The following is a 24,220-nucleotide window of genomic DNA, read 5'->3' as shown; positions in this document are numbered from 1 at the left end:
AAAGAAACTACACGAAAGCCTTAGTTTATCATTTTAAAATATTCCTATTATTTTGAATATTAAATTTCTTAAAAGATAAGATATTTTTTGAGAAAGACATCAGTTGTATTAAATTTCCTCTCACCAAGAAAGCAATCTTTATCAAGAATTACTACCCCTATGAAAATCCAAAAGACAGGACGTTTCTAGCTAAGTTAACTTACAGATCTCAACACAAGCCTAAATCCTATCTGCTCTCACTTGAACGAGCCCAGCAAAGTCCTGGGCTACTCTGGAACTTAGCTCTTCTGTTCCATATGTTGGCAGAGCTAAGATCATCACACAAGGCAGGGAAGGAGAGAAGAGGTAAGTCCACCTGGCGGCCTCCATCTGTTTACTTCCAGCCACAAGGTGTCGCTAGAGCGACCCCGCTAACAAGCCCTCCACACAAGGAAACCCGGCATCCACTCTGCCCCTGCGGTCCCCAAGCAGTCCCGACGCCCCTCTCCCACTGGTGGCCTCCGAGCCTGTGAATGGTCTTCTAATGACCCTCCCAGTTGGTGACACCCTCCCCCTCTTCCCCGCTACACACACACACACACACACACACACACACAGCCAAGGCAGCCTTCCCAAAGCACAAATTTGATTACATCTCCCCCACTTCAAACCCATCAGAGGCTCCCTGGTAGAGTTCTAGCCCCACCCCCGACCCTGCTTGTCCATCCTCACCTCAGTACCAGGTCCCCAGTGACCTCAGGGGCCCCGTGACCTGCTGCTACTTCCCACTAGCCTCCAGGCTCATTTTAACTGTTTGTCAAGGAAGTCTTCCTTCCCTCCAACCTCCGCACTTTGGATTAGGTGCCCTGCTGTGTTAATAAAACATTTTAATCTAAGTCAACTTCTGACACTGCTAAGCTCTCAAGAAGCAAGTACATTTTGCTTACTACTGTGGGTCCACCCCCTCTCCCCTAGACACTCAGAATTGCGTGTGTTGTGAATAAAAGAATGAAGGGGTGGGACTCAAAAGGACAGGCAGAGCTGCTCTCCTAAGGGTCACTTCCTGCTGACACCCTTCACTGCCTCTTCTGTGTCAGTTCTAGTAAAAACCAAGCTCCTCCAAAGCCCTCCACCCCTAGGCCCTCTCCAGTGTCCTTCAAAGCAGGGTCACCCACCACCCTGGACCACACAGGGCAGTCTCCCCGAGTCCTCACCCCACAAGCCTCCAGGCCTCTACCCAGGCTGCTCCTGCCACCTGAGTCACCCTCTTGATTCCTTCCCCTGGCTGACTCTTACTCTGTCCTCAGAACTGAATGTAGAGCCAATTTCTTCCAGGAAGTCCTCCCTGATGATGTCCTTTAGCTCTTGGCTGGCTCCATCTACAGCAGCACTGCTTGGCGACCAACTGGTATTTGTCCACCTGCTCCTATGAGACCATGACCTCTTGGAGGCCACGTGGGAAAAAGGAGTGAGGTGACAAGAGGGGTGGGAAGAGCAAACAGGAAAGTCGCAGCTCAAGTCCCAAATTCAAGGATTCTGTCTCAGATAAAAAGAATAAACTGTTTCATACGTGTGTCATTTGGCTATGATTTTTGTGGCTCATGGAAAACAAGAGCTTGGTGTTCAAGCCTGAAATCCAAGTTACATGCAAAGAAATGTATATATTCATATCCAAAGGAAACCAGAGCTGCTCAACAACACTTTGCAGTTAAAATCCAAAGGAACTTTGATAAAGGCAATCTCCCTCTCTCTCTTTATTTTTATTTATTTATTTTTTTGGTATCATATAGTTTTAGAAGTATTTGTATAACTAAGTGATGGCTACAGCCTATGATTCTGCACTGGAGTGTTTGGGGCTAAGGAAGCCCAGATTACATGCACTGTGTAAATGCAATCACACCAACAAAATGACAGGCGCCCTAGTGGCTGAGCTGAAGTTCCAAAGCAGAGAACCTTATGTTGGAAGACAGCTCTCAGTAGAAAATAAGAAATGAAATGTTCTGTACTCAATCTCATTAGCTTTATGAGCCATTAACAGATAGTATGTCTTGTCTAATGAAACCCCAAAATATATTGTCATCTTCGATTTTCTCCATCTGACTGTTTTATGCTAAATTTGGATATCAAACCCTCACTCTATACGGAAAGCTCAGGCCTTAGCTGCAGCACAGTTACATCCCGTGGAAGAAAGCCGATCAAGGGAGAACAGGAGAGTTTCCCTTCAGAAGCTGCTAAGTGTGGTTTTGCACCTGTATGTCATTTACAACCACGCCATCGTCAAAGGAGTAAGACCTTACATCTGTGGGGCAAAAAGCACTGCGGTGGTTCCGAACCATGAAAGAACACTGAGCTTTGTGCAACAGTCCTGAGGCACTTAAAGCGTACTTTCTCTGAAAGGCTCCGAAACTGACTCACTTCACCATTTCAGGTACAACCGGAATTAGTAGAGAGAACATGCCCTTGAAGTCTGACAAGGCCCTGCTGGAATCCTGCTACAGCATTTACTAGCTGCTAAATGAACCAATTCCTTAAACCTCTGAGGAGGCTTCCCAATCTTCAAAACGGGGCTGCCACCGCCCACTTGGGAGGCATGGATGTGAATGCAACACGCAAGTAGGGCGGCCGACTGGTACGTGACACGGGGCCTGGCTAGTTTCCCTCCGCTGCCCTTCTCCCCCTTTAAACTTGCACTGTTCCCCCTGGTAAGGGTGAAGCCCCAGGAACAGACTGCCCGATTCTTCTGTATATCCCCGGATACATACCTTACCCTTAGGAGGTCAGAAAAACAACTGCCTCCTCCCCAGTCACTATCAATATTCTTAAGAGTCTGGGTTTTTTTAACTCTATGTTTCAGGGAGACTATTCAAGAATTGTTCAACCACCGTTCTCCAGGTTGGCTCCTCTCCCAACGCCCATCCCTTCTTACCTCAAATCTTCTGTCTGATTGCCTTTTGTTCGTGGGAAAGAGAGTCCGCTAGGGTGCGGACTCCCTAGGCCTGCCTCCCTTCATCACAGGAGAGTGTGACTACATTCTCCCAACTCCCCACTCCGACTCCAGCTTCTGAGGAGTTTCCCCTTCTGGACCCTGCAGCCTCTGGATCGTCCCAAGACGTGCACACGTGGCCAAAACCCTCTCTTCAGATTTCTTCCTGGGTGGGCCTGCCCACCCCCCAGAACCTTAAGGATAAATGCCATTGCTCTGAAAATCACAAACGCCGCTGTCTGACACACCAAAGCTGCATGGTCCGGGCTTTCCTCCAAACCAGACACAGCCCTGCCCCCCCTCAGACACAGTCTGCACCTCTTGAGATGAGCTGATCCACTTGCACGGCTGTGAACACCAGCTAAGAATGACGAATCCCAATGTGTATCTCTAGTCCAGCTCCTTCACCTGAGCCCCAGGCTCATAGACACGAGTGCCTCTTGGAAGTCCTAACTTGGATGACAAATGGCATCTTAAAAATGCCATATGTCAAAAAAAAAAAGGCCTTATGTCCACCATTTACTCTAGACTTCGATTCCTGGCAGGTACCTCCCAGGCTCCCCATTTTAGTAACAGCCCCAGCACCCACCTAGGTGTTTGAGGTCACATTCAATTTCCACTGTTCCCTCCACCTGGCCCTGCCCTGGAATCAGTCTTGTTATTTCTGTCGCTAAGCCAGTCTCAAGTCTGGTTCTGCAGGGAGTACGATGGAAACCCACAAGCTCACAGCAAGGTGCACTGAGTCACAGTCCTCCGAAGGGAGTTCCCTGGAGGGGGAGGCATCTCCTGCTGCCAGTCACCTCAGAAGGCACTGGATTCTCACAAAGAAGGACCAGAAGAAGGGACTCAAGGATCTCCCGTGATCTGAGGTTTGAAGGGCCCGAGGTCTGGGGGAGCTCCTAGTTAGCTGACACTCCTGTCAGTGAGCAGATGAGGATGGTGGCAACCCAGGCAAGTCTGTTCTCGTTCTGACCCCTTTTCTCTCGGGAGCCACGGGAAAGGCCAGTTTCCAGGGCACAGACCGGCCATCACAGATCCCAGCCTGCATTTGCCAACCCAGACAGCCTAGATTCCTACTTGCGACCCTTACTTCTGTTCTGTTCCCCCCCAGAATGTGATGGACTCTTTCAGAAAGTCTGGACTGTCTCAAGCGAGACCAAGTCAGTGAAGGATGAAGTGTCCACATTTGGACCAGAGCATGAAAGGAGAAACAAGGCCTCATGTCCAGCATGACGGTGGTGGCCAAGCCCTTTCCCTGGGTGAGATGAACCAGGGTCGGTGTGAGAATGCAAGGTCCCTTCACGGCTGACAGGGGTGTTGGAGACTCACTACCGCAAAATAACCACACGGCCGTCAGTGGTGGACATCAGCTGCAACAGACACAGAGTCAGCTATTTACTGCCAAAAAGGGGTAAAAGTAAAGGCCGGTGCAGGGAGGCCTGCACGGCTGCTGAGGCAAACCACAGACCCGGCTCTGAATGCCCACTGGCTGAAGCAGAGAGGAAGCTATGGTCCCATTTAGGGGTCCCTGTGTCCACCAGATCCAAGTGAACCAGCTCCTTAGGACAAGGCAATGTTTTCCTGATACTTAGAAAAACCAGCCTCATAAAGGGAACAAAAGAGTGGCATGGTTTTAGGCCCGCTCCTGCCCCTCTATGAATGCAAAGTAAAGTAAATGGCACTGGGAAGGTGAATGCAAAAAAAAAAACCAAAAAACAAAAAACCGGTGACTGCTTCCTCCAACAGCGTCCCCTGCAGCTGCTCACCCCCGAGCCGGCCACTTCCTCACCAGTGACCGCCGGCCAGGAAGCGCCGTCACGCACGTCACACAGCGACAGCCAGGAACCGTGTGCCGAGCACGTTTGTGTAAAAGCCAGAATCAAGCAAGGTGCTGCAGATTTTGACTTTCCAAGTTTAAATACTCCATGAAAAACATCCCTCAGCAGCCGCCTAAATCAATTCGCATCTCACTTCTTCAAAACAAATAAACAAAATTAGTAAGAGAGCATTTGTTACCAAATATAAGGACGAACTAATAGGTTCCTCAAAGCAAGGACTTTAACATATATCAAACTCCAGTGGGTGATGTGCTAACATAGCAAAAATTCCAAAAAAGTAGAAAATAAGATGACTAGGATAATATACGAATCATGGCAACTGTTAAGTTTTTGCTTTTTATAGCGATGGAGACGGCACAGAGGGCGATCTGGCTATTCCAATGCAGGGTGTGCACAGCCCACATTTTCAGACCGAACAACATGCTCACGGGGTGGTATAAGGGATAAAGGAAAATAGAAAAAGGAATAGAGGAACAGCCAAAATTAGAAACACACGAGAACAAAAATGACTTTGACAGCATTTACAAGAAATTACGTGAGTGTGATGAGGACAGGGACGCGGGGACGGTGAGACCCACCCTCACCTCCTGATCCAGGGAAGGCAGGGGCCTGAGGGGAGCGATGCTGCCGGGGGACCCCAACGTGGTCAGCGCCCCAAACCAAAACTTCACCTAGATGCGTGTAGACAGCTTTTGAGCTACAAAATGTGGTCGCATTTCAAGCTGGACAACTTTACTCACTCCCACCAAGAGGAACAGGGGAGAATTAGGTTCTGCTCCTGAACCAAAGCATTGTTTAAAAAATTAATGACTGTGTAATAGTAAAAGCAACAATGGAGTAAAAGTCACTGGAGGAGAACGTGCTTGACCCGAGCTCACTGGCCACGTTATCTCACTGACGTTCAGATGCTGGCTGAGCCCTTATGGTACCAGAACAGACAGACCCACCAGGAGGGAGGTTTAATGTGCTGCTGTATTTTGATGCCGGCAGCCATGCCTGGTACACGAGGTTCTGGGTAAACAATGGTGACAGTGTCAACCACTATGGGCTAAGCACACATCCAGCTACTCCGCCAAATCCCAAGGGCAGACTTCAAAAGGCAAAAACAAGCTGGCATTCTCTGTTGGCTCTGCAGAATCAGAGCCAAGCAGTTGCTGAGCAAAAATGTCACCAGTGCCTCCTATGACAAAATAGGAGGCACTGGCGTGGGGCTGGGGCAGGGCTCCAGGCTTCCACTGATCACCCACCAGTCTGTCCAGGGGGTGAAGGAGGTCCCTGCTTTCATTGCACCGATGCACCTACCTTGAATGACGCCTTAGGACTCAACAGGAGGTGACAGGTGAGGTGAACGGAGCCAGCCTTGGTGTAGCACGGTTCTGGCAGCTATGCCCTCAGCAGTGCCCAGTTTCCTAAACCTGACACCTCATCTCCAAGGAGCAGAAGTGTAGTGTGGGCATGTAGATCACAGGGCCCTGTGAGGACAAGTACAGATCATGGCCACGACATGCCTCTCCCCTTCCTTAAGCCATAGAGGAATGTCCGGGGAGGAAGTGAAAATTATTCCAGAGCCTGCCAGGCACCACACGCAGGTGGGACACGGATCCCCTGTGTCTGTCATTCACAGGACTGGTGTGGATTTTCTTTTTATCAATTCTCTGGCATCTTCTCCTCCATCTTACCAACAACAAGAAAGTAGAATCTGACCTTAGAATCACAGAGAATCACAGAGCCCCTCCTGCACAGCGGGCCCGGCAGCACGTGCCATGTCCTCCGACCGTCACCTGTGGGACCGCCATGAGCGCTCTCCAGACTCAAGGCCCGAGGCCGTAGGCCGGGGGGACACAGCTCACCTCACTCTCCCCAGTAAAGGGGGACCACCTCTCGGCAAAGACGTCTCACCCTCTTCTGCCCGAGGGACAGCTTGAAAGATACACAGGGAAACATAGTAGAGGGTGAGGGGTTAGGCAGCCCAGAAGAGATCATCTGCACTTCCAAGGCAGAGTGGGGTCTTTGACCTAATCACAGGGACAAAGTGAGGACGAATTTTTCCCTGCTGTGTCCCATACACCGTGACATGCCTTTCCCTGCGTAAGGAGCTAATTCGGAAGCCCCTGGCAGTGTTTCTGATGCCCTAACTTGGCATGGTGGCTGTCAGGCAGGGGAGAGGGCCTGAGCCGTGCTGGTGCTGGGCCTGGGAGGCAGGAGACATCGGCTCCACCCTGAGCTCAACCAGCACCTCGTTCTGCGTCTCGGGATTCAGAGTCTCATTTATAAGCAAAGGGATGAAACTGTCCCAGGACAGGCTGTCCAACAGGAATGAAATGAGAGTCATGTAAATAATGTTTCTCAGTTGCCACGTTTAAAATGTAACAACAACAAAAAAAACCAAGTAACTGATTTTAAGAACAGACCTTACTTATTCTACTGTATGTAAAATACTATCATTTTGACGTGTAATCAATATAGAAAGTAACAAGATAGTTTATATTCTTTTTACTAGACAAGTTTCAGCGTCTGATGTGCATTTGACCTACAGCACATCTCAGCTCAGACCGGCCTCCTCCCCAGCACTACTAACAACAGTAGCTGTGGCTACTCTATTGGACAGCAACTCCAGGGGTCCCCCCAAGTGTCCTGGCTGAAAGAGGGGAGTAAGTGTCCACACTAACCCTAAAAGGATCTCTCTGAAACAAAGGCGGATTTAGTTTTAAACGTCTGAAAACCGGCGGGCTACACCTCCTTCCCGCCTTGGCTACAAGAAAGCCCTCCTCCTTGATGATCCCATTCTGGATGTAGGGAAGCAATCTGTCACACAGCCAGGGTGGCCCGGCCTTCAGGTTGACTTGCCTGCTGTCTGTGTCCAGTCCCACGAAGTCCTCCTTCTCAAATAGGATGTAGAGGAGGGGGGTCTTCTCCCCAGAATTTTCGGGGTCCCCATCCAGCCACTTGGACTTGGGCAAGATGAAGAGTGACTCAGTGAAGTCGTCGATCCTCTTCTCCACCACCCTGCAGTCCTCGTAGATTGAAGGCCACGTCGGTGTGCGGCTGCTCGGCCACCTCCCCATACAGCACAAAGACAAAGAGCTGAGAGTCATAGAGCGTGGTGCCATACAGCTCCTCTGTGCGTGGAGCTTCTAGAAGGTCTTGGCCAAGAGGCAGTCAGTAATGTTGACAAGGCCCATGACATTGCGGTGGGTCTGGAAGTCACTCCATCCATTCTCGGGCGCATAGAGATACCTATAGTAGATACAGAGTGCCCACTGGGAGCCGCACGGTCTGATCTGGCTCACCAAGGAGATTCCATTATAGATGCAAAAGAAATTCTCTAAGATGATCCCCACGGGTTGGACCACAATCGGGAGAGTCTGGTGGTCCTCAGCGCACTGCATGTAGTCAGGGGCGTTCATGTTGCAGGCGCTGCCGAGAAGGGAGGGTAAATCGATGTACATACTGTGCTGTGGGCTGCGGGCCTCACTGGGATGCGGCGACCTGGTGTGCACCAGCCAGAAGGCAAGGGAAGTCCAAGCAAATCGGGGATAAGTTTGTCCTCAGCGTCTGCACATGGCTACTGAAGCTCAGATCACATTACCCAGCTTTTGGTCTAGGCTTCCATCCCCTGCAGAAAAGGATCATTTCTTGTTTTCTGTTTCCAAGCACCTAGGCAGGCCCTGATGCAAAGTCGGTGCTCAAAACTGCTGAATAAATGAATGAATAAAGGAACTGCTTCCCCACCCCTCAGCAGGATATAATGCAAAGAACCATAGTAGGATCAAAATATCTGGATTTCAACGCCAATTTATTTGAACTCCTAAGGTGCAGAATAATGGGTAAGAAAACTTGCTTTGGGGAGGAGGGTACAGTTCAGTGGTAGAGCACGTGCTTAGCATGTTCAAGGACCTAGGCTCAATCCTCAGTACCTCATTTTAGAAAAATGAAACAAATAAATAAACTTAATTAACCCCCTCAAAAAATATTTTCTCCATTCAAAATTCAAAAAAAAACCACCTTGCAATTGACACAACATTGTAAACTTGACTATACTTCAATTAAAAAAAAAACTTCTTGCCTTACAAGAATATATCTGGATTATGGAAGTTTGCAAATGTAAAATGCCTAGGGTACCATTTGCATAAGAAGAAGGAACTGTACAAATGTACTATCCCTCATTTATGAGCTATTTTTCCTTTGGGGAGATTATAACCTCTCAGAGATATTTTTCTCATATTAAAAAAAAAAAGAAAAAGAAAACATTACCTGATTCTCCATACTGCTGAAGAATCAGATAACCCTATGAAAGCATCTGACCCACAGAGTTTATTCAATAAATGTTTGTTGAATGAATGAATAAACAAGCAAAGTGAATGCTGCTCCCTGCCACAGACCATCATAATGGTACTGCTTGGAAATGCCATGCCCACGTTCCACCCAAATCTTCACTAACCACGTGGGTGACCTGGGCAGACCTGTGTGCTTCTCTCAACACCAGTTTATTCATAAATAGAAGTGAGGGCAATAACACAAACCTAAAAGGGTTAGTGAGTCACGAATGAATAGTACCCCAACTTTGCAAGATGGAACTATTAAAGAAAATTGGGCAAAGAGTCCATAGGCCCTCTCCATATTATCTCTTACAACTACATGGGAATCTACATTACATCTAAAAATAAAAAGTCTATTATTTTAAAGAGGCTATTGAGTTTAAATCAGCTCACCATCTCAAATAAGGAACACACAGTACAAATAAGAGAATGCGCAGCCCATGAGATGCACTCAGTAAATATTCCCACTGAACCCACTGGTCCCTCCAAATTCAGAGCATGAGGATGTGTCCTCGTGGCCAGAGGCCACTGCACCTGAAGCTAAAAAAGCTAATGGTCCCCACTTTCAAAAGCCCCTGCCACCAACCTAGGTCTAATTTTGTATTTGTAATTTTTTTTCTTTTTATAAAATAGAAATCCCCAATTGCATAGCCTTCAGGTCACCAAAACCTGACCACAGAGATCATGATGGCAACCCTCCTTGGTGAAACAATAAAATGAAAAGCCATTTCCACAAGACCTGTGTGTAAATCTACTAGGGAACTTCATCCTGGACTGAGAGGAAGAGGACTGGGGAGGAGGGGGCAATCTGAGGCACACAGACCCATGGGCCACCTGTCCCACGATGGACATTACACTCAACCCTCACCCTCCAGGAACTTCAAAATACACACAGACAGAGTGATGTGGACAATATATATGTATTTTTAAAGAAATTCCGACTCTCTAGCAGGTCTTGTATCTACCGAGACACAAATGGCTTATGTGTATAATGTTTCACAAAAGCCTTAAAACATTACCACCCCAACTTGACACATTAAGAAACTAGGGATAGAGGTTTATCACATTGTGCAAGATTAGAGAGATGCCACATCAGACACTGTATTTAAACCCAAGCCTTTGCTCCAGTGCTCACACAAGAAAGTGTGACATACTGCCCCTTTCCTGCCCTCTCCCTGCAATAAATCTCTGAAGAGTCTTTTCTGTGCCACGTGGAATCACAATCACATCAATTTACCACAAAGAGCTATGTGACTCCTTGGAGGACGTGTCAAAATCTAAAGGGTTGTGATGGGAGGAGAGATTTGAATTTTCTGTTTCTCAAAGGAAACATGGCTTTAAAAGAAACTGAAAAGCACTTATCTAGTCTAAGCCCTCATTGTGTAGAGAAGGAAATGGAGGCTCAGAAGAGATGAGGAAAGGGACTTATTAACAAATATTGCCTCAGTGCAGCACCAAGCCAGCCCTGGGCCCTTCTGGGGGAGTACCTGGAAGGCCCAGGAAAATGATTGTTAGAAAAAGGAAAGAGAAGAAGCATACAAGGCCCTGTCTCTACACCACCATACCATGAAGTTCCACCAAATTATCCAGTATTGGGTGCAGCCAAAATTTAGGTGGGCTAAAGAGGTTATAGAAACCTGGAAGTCTCAACCATAGTGGAAATTCCAACATTTACTGTTTTTTTCCAAGTTCAAGCATCAGTTCAGTGGGCGCTCCATACGAGGGACTACACGAGGCCTGGAGTTCTCCCAAATACAGATCTCTATTATCACGTGTGCAAACCACACACAGGCCCACCAGAAGAAAAACGCCCACACATAAGATGGAACTACTGAAACAGAAAAGAGCCAACCAGCATATATTGCTAGCAAAAACGGTGCTGCTAGAAATAGACTCATGGACATAGAAAGCAAACTGTTGTTAGCAGGCAGGAAAGGGAGGATTAACAGATACACATTAATAAATATAAACTAAATGACAAGGACCTACTATATAGCACAGGGTACTATTTTCAATTTCTTGTAATGAGTTGTACTAGAAACAATCTGAAAAACATTTATATACATATGCATAAGCTTATAACTGAATCTCTGCTGTACATCTGAAGCTAACATGGTAAATTTACAGCACTTCAATAAAAAATAATTTTATATAATAAGTAAAAATAAAAGCAACGCCATAAAAAAAAAAGTAAAAGAACACGGTAATCCCCTTAGCTGTAGGTGGTGGAGAACTCTGCAAGCACCAAGTCCACTCGAATACTCCAGCACTGGCGGTCTCTCATTCTAACCATCAGAGAATCACTTGGCTTCTACGAGGTTACTTTTCTCTTCAGTGAAAGGCTACAGTTCCATCTAATGATGTATTGAATCTCATCATTCACAAACCCAAGAATTAATGAGGATTTCCCATAGGCCTGGCTCTGGACAGATGAAAAGTTAGGGTCCCAGATATATTCATGTGTAGAAGAAGTTTATGCCATAAAGACATTAATTCTTCCTGCTTTGATAGACAGATTCATTGCAATTCTGATTAGAATTCCTCCCAGATATTTCATGGAATGTAACAAGTTAATTTATGGTCAGGAACAGCCAAGAAACTTCTTTAGAACCACCACTGGGAAGGGGTGGATAGGTCATGCATTTCAACTGGTCTTTCTGATGTGATGAAAACGTTCTGGAATAATAATGGTTGCACAAATGTGAATATGCTAAAAGCTGCTGAATTGTAACATTCAAGTGGGTGGACTTCATGGTGTGTGAACAATATCACAATAAAGCTGTTATATGAAAAAATCCTTCTTGCCAATTATTTTTCCCTCTATACTACTAGTCTGTCCCACAATTTAATTAAAACAAACAAACAAAAAAAACCAAAACAAACCAGATTTTGCCAGGAGCTCTTTAGGAGTGCAATGTCCCTGGGTCTCCAACGCCTCAGGTTGTGCTGTTCCTGTTAACACACAGTAGCTGGGCTGGACTAGTTAGGGACTATAAGTATCTTTTTAAGATCGACGGTCTCACGTTTCACCCTGGGAGAGTGAATGATGGAGGATGAGACAGCCTCATGCCTTCAGCTCATTTTTAACTGAACCAAGCCCTGCTTTCACCACTGTAATCCCTCTCAGTATAAAAACATGTGACATCAACAAGCACCGCCATCATAACACCTGAAAGTGTTCAAGGTACTTACCTGGGGCAGAAATCCTGATCAAGGAGACAGAAGCTCCCTCAGCACTGCCGCTCCCTTTTCCCGACTCCACCAGGAGAAGCTGGGAGTTACAGCCGCGGGCTCTCAGCCTGGGGAGCAGCGCCCACGCCGCTAATCTGGACCTCAGGGATCGGGAAAGGGAGAGGAAGGCAGCCCCGGGGTCGCGGGGCAGGGAGAGCGGGGTGGGGGACGCGGGCTGCAGCCCCGCTCGGAGGCCAGCCCCAGCCCCAGCCCAAGCCGCCCGCCCCGTCCGGGTGTGCAGACCCTGCCCGCCCGGGACACAGCCCGCCCAGTGGTGGGGACGGGTCGGCGGCCAAGGAGAGGAAGACCGGGAGGGGAGGACTCGCCGGCGGGAGAGGGGAAGCGGATGCCAGCCGCGGACTGAGGGGAGCCCGGCTGGGTCAAGAGGCGGCAGGGGCACACCTGGCCCTGGGCAGCTGTGGCCGGTGCGCCGGGGCAGGTGGCGCGGGCAGAGGGGTCTGGCCCGAGCAATCCAGCTGAACACACGCTGACTGGCGCCCTGGGGGGCTGTGACACGCCGACCGCCCTCCCGCAGCCGCCTCACCCCTTTCCCGATATCCCCTCACCTTGCACTTCCACAGCCAGAGGCCCCGGCCCCAGGCAGTAGCCAAAGGCCTACAGGGCGACAGAGCTGAGAAGCCATTGGGGCCGATCCCCGGCTCGGAGCTGGAGCTTCCAACCCGCGGTCCAGCTGGCAGCAACTGCGCATGCGCAGGAGGGCCAGCGATCCGCTCTGGGTCCTGAGAGAGAAGGGGAACCGAGGGAGGGAGAATAGGGGAGCAGGAGGGGAGGCGGGGAAAAGTGGAGGGAGACACATGGACAGGAGGAGCAGAGGGAAGGCAGTTATCTGGAATTGGGAGGGGAGTAACAGAGATGGGGAGAAAGCGTTTTACCTCTTGTGGCACCCCGAAGGAGGCAGCAGTCCTGCCTATACACCCTTCTCTTACCCGTCATTGCCCACAGCTCATCTTTTACGTCCCTGGCCCAGCCCTCCAGCTAAGGTCTCTGCAGAAACCCTACGGGTATCATACCCGTTGCCCCCACAAGGAGCTAGGTTTACTGTTGCTCAGGGAACCAAGCACCCGCAGGTGTTGTTTCTCAGAACTACCTTGGGAAGAGTACATATTCCCCTTTTACACGCTGGGAAACAGGCAGGCACGATCTCTGCCTTAGCTCCACTGTCCCAAATGTTGGGCTGGCAGGGAGCGGGAGGTAAAATGTCAGAGCCCCAGAAGGAGCAGACTGCCTGAGTGTTGGTGTAGAGTCCCCATCCCTCCTGGGTAAACCACACCCCAACCTCGGGGAATAATCAAGGGCTCACCGTAGGCCCCTGTGTGTGGGAGAGCTGCCCTCAGTCCCAGTGTCCAACTTGCTAGGTAGGTAGAAGTGTTATTGAGTCCAAATTCATTCTCCTCAGTGCAGGACAGGCCAGTAAGTTGGGAGACCAAGTGTTGGGGCATGGAATAGCAAGTTTCTGTAGACCTAGATGGCAAACTAATGTCCTGGAAAACCATCTCCCCAAGTCAGAATTCAGGCTGCTTTCCTATGTGCTTGGTTTTTGCAAACTTCTTGGTGTAGGAATTCCTTCTTGTTAGAATCCTTTGTTCTTGCAGCTATCTCCCTGGGTCAGATCCCTGTAAACCTCCAACAAAACAAACGTTATTTTCTATTCTGCAACGTGTTATCTTTATATGATTGGAAAAGTGTTAAATACCCTTAAAGGTCAGAGCCTTCAGAATAGGCTCTCCTGTATATTTTAGGCTCTAGGCAACATTGTTTTACAAGCAAGAAGAAGCCTAGGAGACAGAGCACAGGGTTAAAGTCAAAGGAACAGACCTAATATGGAGTCAGATTTCTTCTTTTCTATTACTGTGGCAGAAGCCACTTGAGGATTTAAATCCCTTAAAGTTAAAAATAAGTAAAACTTTAAAGGAATTTACATACATTGGTGGGAACTTGCATAGCATATCTGGAAAAGCACACAAAGGATTGTAAACATTGGCATCTCCAGGGAGGCGTGTAAGAACAGAGGATGAGGGAAAACTTCTTTCACTTGAGTATTTTTTGCTCTGTTTGAATTTTTTTAACCATATGCATATATTTCTTTTTCAGTTAAAATAAATGTGTAATGGAGCAAAGGAGTAACTAGCTCAGCAAATACAGCAGCCATAGACTCACTGAGTCATCATTTTCGATTTAAGCCAGGAAGCATTGATTGTCTCTCTCCTATGTGCCCAGTGCTGTTTTAAAACTCTTTTATATATTTTTTTAATAAAATAATAACATGCTATCCCTCACCCCTGCTCAGGGCTGGTGGGAAACCAACTGAGTTTTTATTGAGTTGTTTTCCAAGGAGTAGAGATGAGTTATAAACAGAACACAACTTCAGGGCAAAACAGGCGGACTGGTTTTCCAGCAGGCCAGATAGCGATGACGGGTTTTCAATAGAGGCGCACAGAGGCTGAGAGAGAAAGCCTCCAGGACCCTACAGAAAGCTGCCCACAGTGCCTTCTCCATGGCACTACTGAAATAGGAAAGAACAAATCTGACTCCATATTAGATCTGTTCCTTTGACTTTAAACATGTGCCCTGTTTCCTAGGCTTAGTCTTGCTGTTTCTGCACCTTTTGTGAAACAATGTTGCCTAGATCCTGAAATATACAGGAGACCCTATTCTCAAGGCTCTGACTTTGAAGGATATTATCACTTTTCCATTCGTATAAAGATAACAAGATACAGAATAGAAAATAACATTTGCTTGTTGGAGGTTTACACGGATCTGACCCAGGTGAAGAGCTGCAAGAACAAAGGATTCTAACAATAAAGAATTCATACACCAAGTTTGCAACAACCAAGCATTCCCGCTTCCCCTTTTTAATATAAGAAGAGCCTGAATTCTGACTTGGGATGATGGTTCTCCAGGACATTGGTCTACCATCTTCTCCGCTGGCTTTACAAATTAAAGCCGCTATTTCTTGCCCCAAATCCTTGTCTCCTGATGTGTTGGCCTATAATGCACGAGTAGAACAAGCGTGGACTCGGAAACACAAACATACATTGAAAGTACGCATTTGGTATATTAAATGACCTGCTTCCACTCGTATTCCTGAGGTTTTCTTCTCTTGACCACTCCTACTATATTTATGAAAAACCTGTCATGTGGACACATTTCCTTCTCTAGCCACTACCCTTCCATGTAAAAACTGATGCCAAGAAGGCAATGGAAGTTGCTAGAAGGTATTACCTGGCCAAAAAAGAGCAGAAGTGGGTTCTGGCTGATGTTCAGGAGCAGGCCGGGGCACCTGACAAGATGTCATAAGTACGGATAGACAGCTGGGCACCAAAGGAGAAGCTTCTAAACTTCCATGAGGGAATTGTTGGATAGGAAGGAACAGTCCCAGACTATAGCTCTGATCCCACCACGAGCTTCCTGGGCAAGGCTGGGCAAGTCATTTAAATTCTCTAGACCCGTGCTGTCCAACACGGGAGCCACCAGCCACATGCAGGATTATGATGTTATTCTGTAGCCAGACAGAATTATAAATAAACACTTTATTGCAAAGGGTCAGCAGGTATAATATTTAAAAACATTATTGGTTATCTTGCCCTAACAAGTTATTTTTGTATGTCTAGCTTTCTGTGGGTTGTAATGCCTGCAACTAATGTTTCCCTTACAGTGAGGTATTTTGAAATTATAAGTTACTGGACACAGTACACTCATATCACAGTTGAAAAAAAACTGATCTAAATAAGCAAGGTGATCTGACTTAGTAGTTATGAGCAGGGGCTCTGGGGCCAGCCTGCATAAGTATTAATTCTCACTCTCCCTCCAGGGAGTTCTGTGTGAATCTTGGACAAATTATTGTTGCTGTTGTTGCTGTTGTTGTCGTTGTCATTGTTATTATTTGTGCCTCTTTTTCCTTACCTTTTAAATAGCGAGGAAAATGTAGACTCTATCCCCTACAGTGTTGGCAGGATTAAATGAGTAAACGTCTGTGCTGCCCACTTCCCTGGGTTTCAGCATTCTCCAGGCAATCAGTGCCAAACGCAGTGGCATTCTCCACTGTCTTCGTCAGTCTGGGATTCTGTAACAAATTACCGTGTGTCGGGTGGCTTAAACAACCAGCATATTCCTTATGGTTTGGAGGCTGAGGCTTTCAAGGTCAATGTATCTGGGAGAGGATTGCCAGCTCGAAGATGGCTGTCTTCCCACTATCTTCATGGCCCAGAGAGGAGAGAGAAGCAAGCACTTTGGGGCCCTGTATAAGAACACTAATACCATTCATGAGGGCTCTACTCTCATGACCTCATTTTATCCTACTAATCACCTCCCAAAGGCCCCGCATCCCTATATCATCACCCTGGGAGATGAGGTTTCGACATATGGATTTTGAGGGGATGCATTCAGTCCACACATCGGCTAACTCTCCCAAACATGCAGTCATCAAACCTGTAGCTAATTTCAAAATAATGTTTATATCTCTCTGCCCATTTCCATTCCTACATCTACTAACACTGAAGCCCTGCTACATTTTATTTCTTATTTTCCTTGTAGAGGTTTAACTGATTCCTCTAACTCCAAGGATTCGCTCACTCCAGTCTGCTTGACAGCCCTGCCAGGTAGGACTTCCTTAAAACACCTTCCCACTTCACCTGGTTGTTTTTTAGGTGTAAATGTCAGAATTCTCTCCACACCCCATCCTAGACCTTTAATCCCTTACACTACCGCTCACTATATTATTTTCCTATTACCACTGTAACAAATTCCATTAAGCTTAATAGCTTAAACCAGCACAGACTTATCAGCTTATGGCTGTGGATGTCAGAGATCCAACACAGTTCTCATTGGGATAAATTCAAGATACCAGCAGGGTTCCTTCCTTCTAGAGGGTCTAGAAGAGAATGTTTCCTTTTTTTTTTCCAGTTTACAGAGGTCACCCACCTTCCTTAGCTTGTGCCCCTCAACTTCCTCCATTTTCATGGTCAGCAGCCTTTCTGAACATTGCTCCATCGCTACACCTCCCTCTGATTTTAAACTCAGCTGGGAAATATCCTCCATTTTAAGGACCCCTGTGATTACATTCAGCCCACCTGGACAATCCAGACTACTCACCCTATTGTCTCATCTCAGGATCCCCTTGTCCCATCCCACTCAGGCAGTATGTATGTGGCTGTGACATTCACCTTGTGTAACATTTCCTCATGAGCAATTTATGGTTCAAGGCACTTATAAGTGACTTTTTGTTTTTCTTCCTTATCCTTTCAACATTCAGTTTGTCTGGTGAAATTATATGAATCCTTTTTATTTGTGCCCCTGCACTAATCTATAATAATGTATCATGGGTTTAAAGGCTAACTAATAGACAATTTAGGAGACAGAAATCCTCTAAGATTTTTAATCCTAAAATATCTGTCATCCCTTTTGCCATGTACAGTAACATGTCACAGGTGGCTACCCTGTGGCCGGGGAGGGACATGATTCTGCCATCACACTCCCCTCATTCTTACCAATGTGCTGATCAACTAACCAAGGATCTATGCTCTCCAACTCACTCACTTCCTCCTCCTTTGCATTGACTATCCTGTTCCCACCGCTTCCTTCATTCACCACATCAGGATTTCATGACCACATTCTCCCCTAAATGAAATGGGTATCTTGCATCTAATGCCTGACAGCTGTTCTTATTGTACATGCACACACTGACCTACACATAATCCCGTCCATCTCTTTATTTTCCTAGAATCTTCCAGAAGAATCAGTTCCATGATGATAATGATGATACTGACAATGATGACAGGGGCCTCTCAAGGATTCTGATAAAGAGGGAATCGATAAAGGGAGGGAATCATTGCAAAATTGCCCCAGAAACAGGCTTAAAGGTAAATAACTCTTATAGTGTTTAATGAAATTGACTAATATTTAACTATTTTTAAGACTTTATATCACTGAATTTAAAATTTTAACGGGAATTTTCATTCACCACTAACCAAGATTCAACTCTGGGACCAAAATCTAAGGATTTCTGTCTTCTAAAAAATTGTCCACTAGCCTTTTAAACACGTGATCCTTTTAAAAAGTTTAGTGCTGGGCTGAAAATAAGCAGGATTCATATAATCTCACGAGACACAGTGAATGTGGAAAGACTAAGAAATAAAAATAAAAAGCCATTCATAACGTCTTGAACTTTACGTTGCTCACAGGGGAAAACGTTTGCCAATGTGTGTGTCACATCAACATGACGACTGAGTGGGATGGGGAAGCTGATCTTCCTCATCAGTCATTTCTGCTGATTTGTTAGATGCCAAAACAGTTTCCTCATTGAAATTGCTTCTAACAAGTATGGAAGAATTTAGGTTCTACCAAAAGCAGGCTGAACATTTTCCCCTGCTTTCAGGTCTCTGGACTGAATGTCCCCACAAGAAGGACATGATTATGTTTCATAGGGAAGTCTTCCTGAGAAGCAACAGGCTTTTCTAGGGCAGAACTGCAGGGCCCCCCATGGAGGGCTGGAGGAGGTCTAGAGGGGACACTGGAAAAACAGCAGGAGTGAATTCAGATACTGCTGCTCAGGTCGCCAAAGACAGCATTGCTATCTCTAAGGATATGACATTCTCCCAAATTTTCCATGAGTGAAGGAGCCTGTGAACACTAAGCAGGTTGTTAAGACACAGCAGCACATAATTTGCGTGACAACACAATTAGAGTATGATTTGATATTTGGAAAATAACTAGCCCATTGTTCTTTGAAACTGCAGCAGTAGCAATAGAAATAAAAAAGACTGAGCCGTCTTGGAGACAACAATCAATAAACAATTCTAAATCTGCAGAATTCCTTGACAATATTCAAGCAATGAGCTAGATGTGTGCTGCAGATACCTCTTACTGCAGGGCTCACTCCTGCAAAGCATAGAACTAGTTTCTCAGCACACAGAGGGAACCAAGTCAAGATTCCTAATCTTTTGAGATTTACTAAATGGCTGGAAAGATCAGACAAGTACATACAGGCAAATATGATTAAATGGAATCAAATAATATCAAATGTGATTTGAGCACAGACGAAAGAGAAATTCCTTTCACCTGGGATCTAGAGAGACTTCTTCAGAAAATGTGGCTCTGGAGACGGCCAAAGACATGGGTGGAATTTTGGCAGAACAGGATGTAAGGAATTTAAAAACTTATTCTATAATTCATATAAAAATTCAAAGGATCCCAAAAATCCAAAACAACTTTGAACAAGAAAAACAATGTTGGAAGACTTGCACTATCTGATTTTCAAACTTTTTTTTTATAAAGCTACAGTAATCAGAAATTATGGTGTTGGTGTAAAACAGGAAAATAGAATAATGGAACACAATAGAATGTTCAGAACTAAACCAAGACTTATACAGACAATTGATTCTCAAAAAGGATGCTGTGGAGAAAGGATCTTTTCAGCATGTAGTGCTGGAACAATTAGATAGTGATACGCAAAAAAAAAAAATGAACTTTGATTCACACCTCACAAAATATACAAAATTTACCTCAAAATGGATCATAGATCTTAATAGGAAATCTAAAACTATAAAACAGCTAGGAGAACAAGCATAGGCTTAAGCTTTATGGCCTTGGGTTTGGCAAATTTTTCTTTGCTATGACACCAAAAGTATCATCTATTTTAAAAAGAAACTGATAGAGTGAACTTTATGAACATGAAGACTCTTCAATGCTCTTCTAAACACTGCTAAGCAAATGAAAAGACAAGCCATAGACAGAAGCTATTTGCAGATCATATATCTGATAATGGTCTCTCTTTGTATCTGATCCAGAATAAAGAGGTCTCAAAATTCAATAATAATTCAAACACCTGAATGAATGAGGCCAGAAAACACACTTCAGTAAAGATATCCAGATGGATAATAAGCATATGAAAAGATGCTGATTAAAGGTGTCATTAATGATTAGAGAAATACTTTTAAAAACCACAGTGAGATACTAGTTCACATACATACTAGAATGAATACAGTTAGAAAGACTGACCTTACAAGGTGCTGGCAAGGAAGTAGAGCAACCAGAACTGATACACACCACGAGGAATTTACAATAGTACAACCATTTTGGAAAAGTCTTTAACAGATTCTTTTAAAAAGGTAAACACCTATGTACCATATAATCCAGACATTCCTCATCTGGTGCTTTAGAAAGGAAAAGCATATGTCCATACAAAGACTTATAACCAAATATTCACTGCTATTTTATTTATAATAGCACAAGTTGTAAATAACCCATGCATCCATCAAGAAGTAAATGCAGAAAGAAATGATAGTCTATACAAACACTGCTCACAATAAACTCTTCAGTAAAAACTCAGCACTAAACAATACTCTACTATAAGACAAATAAGCTATTAATACAGCAACACAGATGATTCTCAAAATAATTACACTGAATGAAAGAAGTCAGACAACATAGAGTAGATACTGCATGAATCCATTCATATAAGGATCTTGAAAATGCAAACCAATATGTTGTGATAGAAAGCAGATCAATGGTTCCCAGGGGAAGAGACGGGGAGGGAGGGAGGGACAAAAAAAGTCAGGAGAGAAGCTTTGTGGGTGATGGGTATGTTCACTGTCTTGAGTGTGGTCATGGTTCCTTGGGGATATTCTTACGTCAAAACATATTAAGCTGTACACTTTAAACGTGTGAAAATTATTTTGCCAAGTATACCTCAAAGCTGTTTTAAGAAAAAAGGCACTTTAGTCCTGATCCACCTCAGCGCCTGATTGGAGTGACATGATCAGTCCCTCACACTGTCTGCCTAACGGGAAGGTAGAAAAGCTCTCACAGAAGATAACATGGATTTTTCATTTGCAATGTCTGCCATGTAATAAAGAATTTCTAGACATGCAACATGTCCAGACTATATGACAGATAACATGAGAATAAGGAGCATTAGACAAAGGATGCAAACCCCAGGTGATGTAGGCATCAGAGTTACCAATAAAGGCTATAAAATACTTTTAATATATTCAAGAAAATAAGGAAATGATGGGAGAATAGATAACAGGGTAGAGACTTTCACCAGAGAAATATACTGGAATGTATTTTTAGGAAAAATCAAACTGATACTCTAGAACTGAAGCTTTCAGCTCTGGAAACAGGTAAACAGAGCTAATTAGGATCCCTTTTAAGTAAAACTTTCAGTAATTCTGGGTAAAATATAACAACAAAGTAACACAGAGCTAACTATGGAGAGAGAAGTTCCCTGATGACAATACAAAGAGGACACTTAAAGCCCAGAGTGGTCATCTTGTGAGCTGATGCCACCGCACCCTGGAGGGAAGGGGTTTTCATCTGCACATAAATAAGGATACAATGTCCATGTAGGGAAAAGGGTCCATACCAGATGTAGAAGACTCTTCCTCTATATCTATATAGTCAGAGACAGAGATGTAAAGTGGCAGCAGAGGTCACAGTGACACAGGGCCCTGGGCCAAGGAGTGTGAGCACCTCTGCAAGCTGGGAAAGGTAGGATGATGAATCCCTCCCAAGAGCCTAGGTGTGGAACTTAGCCTTGGCCACTCCTTGGTTTTAGCCCACTGACATTGACTTTGCACTACTGCACCCTAGAACAGTGAGAAGATGAATGTGTATTGCTTTAAGCCACTGAGTCTGTGGTCCTTTGTTACAACAGCAATAGGAAAGGAACTCAGGAACCAATATGAACTTGAACCACAGGCTGCCTTCTGTGCTGGCAGGGAGTCCTTTGTCTCTGATCCTGGGGGAGTGTCCTGTCCTCTGGCAGCATCCACAAACTACCTCATGCTAACTTGGCAGTTTGCAGAGGGTTAAATCTTATCCCTGCACAGTTCTTGATATTTAGTTAATAAAAATGATGGTGTCATCATGGGTATTTTTCCATCTTTTAAATACCCTTCAGTCTTCTAATAAAGCTACTTCTAATTAAGAGACCATGTAAATAGTTTTCAATCTTCATAATAAATAACTGTGGTTTTATCTGGTTACTTAAATTATGAATAATAATGTTCACATTTGTAAAAGTTATTAAAATCAACATTGTTTAATGAAAATATCATTTCTTTTCGCATGAACATGTATTAACTACAAGAAATGTTCCATGCTTTCTTCTACGATTTACTGTTAGAGCCTTAAAGAATAATATTTTCCTCAAAAGATATTACGGCAAAGGGATTTCTTTTGGTGGAACTGTTCCGGCATCAAATCTGGTGCATGTCTCAGGCCACTGGCAACATAGAGATGATAGAAATTAGGAGGCATTATAAACACAGAATCATTTTTAAAGGAATTAAAAAAACTGGATGTGTGTAAACAAAGAATCAGAGAATATTCTGGTGAAATAAATGTATTTTTCAGCTTAAGCAAGACATGGGGTGAATAAATCTGAAATGAAAAAACCACCCAGAGATTAGCAGCGAGTCATGCATGCAGTGTGAATGATCAAAACCAAGTTGTTTCCAAACCAGTGTGCAGGCTTGATGCCTTCATGAATCAAATCTGTGTGGCACCAGGCCACCTCGAATACATGTTGATGAGGTATTTATAAGCCCTTCACCATCCCAAATCAAAGCCCACGCACGAGCCACAAGACCATCACCTACACATTTGGAAAACACACAACATGGTGAATAGCACTTTTCTTGTTCAGTAGCCGGTGGCAGCGAACTGTCAGCAGACAGAGATACAGGGACACAGAGGCACCTCCCCTCACTCAGCTGATAAACTTCCGTGCATCCCTGGGGACAGGATTGTCATAAAATGCACCATGGATTGATCCTCCTCCTAGGAAAGGAACCGTAGTGCTGTCATTAGGTTTGAGCAGGGGTGGGTGGAGGATCTCAGAAGAGTTGTTTCAGCACACCAATAGAATTCTTGGCCACCGTGACCACGAAAGACAAGTCCCCTGCCATCCCGGTAGGCACTTGGGCTCCTGACAAAAGCTGGGCTCAGTAAAGGGTTGAGTAGAAGGCACAGACCTGAGGGATGCCCCAGCAATAGGCAGGAGGTAGGGCCTGGTTTATACTGCTCTGGGTGTATCCCAGACTCATCCGAATACGAAATCAGAAATTTGCAAAACAGCAGAGCTGGGGTGGATCATCTACTCCAGACTCCTCACCTTACAGTTAAAAGGGTGGCAACCCTGACAGGCAAAGCAACGTGCTAAAGGCAGAGCGTGGAAGTCGCAGTGCCAGATGAAACGCAGCGTGCAACCCCCGTTCAAGGCCGCTGACTCTGACGACGGGGCCAAGGTTTCCAATGAGGAGAATAAGACAGTGTAAATACTTTGTTCCCCCTAAAACCCCAAATGTTTTTTAAAGGCACAAAAACTCACCTTAACTAGATCTCTTCTGAGGGGGCTCTCTTCTGCTTCTTCGTCTTTCTGTCTCCATTTCCCTCTCTCAGACACAAACACATTCAGTTTTGTGAAAGGGGACTTCCTTCCATACAAAGACAGACTTCACATCTTCAGAAAGATACCTGAGAAAGCACGTTTCTCAATTCAAGTCTTTGTGTGAGTTCTGGGCAACTGGCTTATTTTCTAGAACAATCGGTAGTTACAAAATCAGGAAATCATCTTCCACAAAGGCAGAGTTCTGGTCCGTGTTGATAAAGTTGGGGATGTCACATTTCATGAGTCTGTTCGGCTCCTCCTCTGGACACCTGCTGCATCTGATGGCTTCCTGGAGCCGAATAACACTGTAAAGGGCTATGGTAGGGATACCAGCTTTGGCCTTGTCCAAGTGGTCCACTTCATTGATGTAGCAGTGAAAGAGGGACCTAGATTCGTCATTGCACTGCCAGAGAACACCTTGGGCAGCAGCGGTCTTCCAAAGTCTGACACAAAGCTGTTG

General features: G+C 45.3%; 1 protein-coding gene across 1 annotated transcript in view; it reads right to left on the bottom strand.

Annotated features, from left to right (window-relative positions):
* The window catches only part of LOC140687540 (uncharacterized), a 46,011-nt gene extending 22,036 nt beyond the window's left edge, over positions 1–23,975 (bottom strand). Inside the window, exons 1-6 of the mRNA XM_072944658.1 lie at positions 23,701–23,975; positions 16,275–16,434; positions 15,594–15,870; positions 12,917–13,197; positions 12,312–12,390; positions 12,003–12,071 (exon numbers count right to left, since the gene is read on the bottom strand). Coding sequence (XP_072800759.1) covers positions 12,003–12,071; positions 12,312–12,390; positions 12,917–13,197; positions 15,594–15,666 — 502 coding nt within the window. The 5' untranslated portion in view covers positions 15,667–15,870; positions 16,275–16,434; positions 23,701–23,975. The remainder of the gene's footprint in view (positions 1–12,002; positions 12,072–12,311; positions 12,391–12,916; positions 13,198–15,593; positions 15,871–16,274; positions 16,435–23,700) is intronic.
* Between the last annotated feature and the right edge of the window lie 245 nt (positions 23,976–24,220).

The sequence above is a fragment of the Vicugna pacos genome, chromosome 20, assembly GCF_048564905.1.
Source record: "Vicugna pacos chromosome 20, VicPac4, whole genome shotgun sequence".
Classification (NCBI taxonomy): Eukaryota; Metazoa; Chordata; class Mammalia; order Artiodactyla; family Camelidae; genus Vicugna; species Vicugna pacos.
Note: the sequence above shows the minus strand (reverse complement) of the source record. Positions and strands in the feature narration are given on the sequence as shown.